At 41.2% G+C, this 2,153-nt stretch overlaps 1 protein-coding gene across 1 annotated transcript; it reads left to right on the forward strand.

Annotated features, from left to right (window-relative positions):
- Window positions 1-254: 254 nt before the first annotated feature.
- On the forward strand, window positions 255-1,952 carry LOC139714129 (four-jointed box protein 1-like; the record flags this gene model as incomplete). The annotated part of the gene is made up of 3 exons (XM_071625851.1): window positions 255-407; window positions 1,066-1,241; window positions 1,714-1,952. Coding segments are annotated over 3 exons (568 nt in total), but the record flags the coding sequence as incomplete, so codon positions are not given.
- Window positions 1,953-2,153: the final 201 nt, after the last annotated feature.

Raw genomic sequence — 2,153 nt, forward strand, 5'->3', positions numbered from 1 at the left:
AAAAATATCAAATCTAACATAGTTTCCTTATGAGGAAAAGTCTTCGTTTGCGAATAAAGTAGTATTTGATGATGATGATGATAATGATATTTCTAGTTGCCGTGTCAGACACAATGACTAGTTGGCCCATATTCAGAGATGCCGACGTGACATCATTGGCGTTCCATTGGGTTCGGAGCCTCAAGATGATCGATGATTGTCATCCAAAGCTGCCAAAGCCTTCACATTTCTCTCTCACTTGTCTTCATTTACAGCACCAAGATTCCCAAAATTCTCAGCGAGAACCAGAAATCTGCACTTACGCCCTCTACGCCTGGATTTTCACAACTCAACATCACCCAGCTGATGGAGTTGGCTCAGTATTCGGACCTCTTTGTCTTTGACTATCTAACAGCTCACATAGACCGGTGGGTTGAAGACTTTTCAGTTTTGCATTGATGTCATTGCACAACATCAGATAGGGAAATGCAAGATTTTATCCATAGCGAATGGAAAAACTTGCTGGCAAAAAAAAAAAAAAAAGAAAAAGAAAAAAAAATGAGCGAACTTTATTGCGTCAATTTAACTCTAATTCTGGTACTAACTTCTGCTTGAAATATACACGAATATATTTCCGCACCGTTACATTTCATGTCATTTCAGTTAATGATTTTCAATTTTATTTCTCTACTTTTCAATGAAAAATGCATTAAATATAACAAAATAAAACAATGCGTGTTATCCAGTTTGGATGCGCAATTGAATATTGGAAAACAATAGAACATAATATTTGGTTAGTCCAAGAACATTGAATCGAAGTTAAAATACCAGTGAAATAAGACGGGAACTATATACTAAGAAGCAAGCTTGTAACAAAGCTTGCTTAAAATACGTTATAACCAACATACAAACAAACCAAAGATACAAAGCTTTATCAATATACCTCGAAATACTATTGTTTTTTCTATCGTTTGACACGGGTTTTTTTTTTGATTTTGTTTGTTTTTTGTCTTTTTCAAGGAAGATTTTTGGCACATTGTTGAGAAGACAATTTGCAAAAATTTTGCTCTTTTTGTTCTGCTGTAGCCTTGTAGTTCACAGGGAAGGCGTTCACAGCAGCGGTGACGAGTCCATTTACGGCCAGAGTCCCATACACAACCTGCGCAGACATCAGAAAGAGGGCGGGCTCTGGGTCGTGGACAACGAGAGTGGACTGTTCGCCGGTTACTCTTTCGTCTACAGCGGCAAGCACAAGTGGCAAGGTATACGGCTACTTTTGAAGTATGCCTATAATCTACGATATAGTCAGGTGGCTTAGTGAATTGCCATTACACGGCGGATGAAAGCACCAATTTGTTGATTTGGAGAGATGATCCTCAGGATGCTCTGAGCATCAATAATGCTCCAGGAATATTTACATTGCTTATGCCATTAAGATGCATGACACTTGTACACTTGTACATTTTTCCGATATTAATTTTTTTAAAATGAAAATCAATACTTCTGTTACTTTAATCGTTAGTACTGAAGGACATTAACCACAATCGAACTGGCACCATGTTTTATATCATGGTTCAGAGTAGAATAATAACAAAATAATCGAGGAATCGTTACACTACAAAATTAAGCAACATATTATTCACCCACTATATTCTTTCCGTTGACACCATCTTAACACATTCCCGACATGTCCACATATCGCCGATTTCTTTCCCCCTTTCCTTGCTCTTGAAGGTTTCGTAGAAGAGATACTGCACTCCGTTTGCATCTTTCGCCGCTCCACGGTTGCCATGGTGAATTCTCTGGCTGCAATGGAGGACCCGGGGCAGTTCCTCCTGCAGACGGTGTACGACGCGGAGCCAGAGCTTGTGGAGAAGAGCGAACACGCCGCATGGCTGAATATGTTGAGTCGCTTGAAGGGACGTATTGAAGCTGTGGCTCGGTGGATCGCCGATTGCCAAACTCGCCTCTAAAGGGCTTTTTACACTTGTAAATTTTTGCTTAGCCCCGGACCAACGGTGGGGCTAAGGGGGGGGGGGGGGGCCTTAGCCCCACCGTTGGTACGGGACTATCCTTAGCCCACTTTCTGTTTACACTCGTTTTTGCCAAAGTGGGCTAGCCCCACCGATAGTACGGTACTATCTGGCCCTGCAAAATAGCAGGGGTTAGCACCA

Source organism: Diadema antillarum, unplaced genomic scaffold, assembly GCF_040938485.1.
Source record: "Diadema antillarum isolate AM-2024a unplaced genomic scaffold, OU_Dant_1.0 seq00002169_RagTag, whole genome shotgun sequence".
In the NCBI taxonomy this organism is placed as follows: Eukaryota; Metazoa; Echinodermata; class Echinoidea; order Diadematoida; family Diadematidae; genus Diadema; species Diadema antillarum.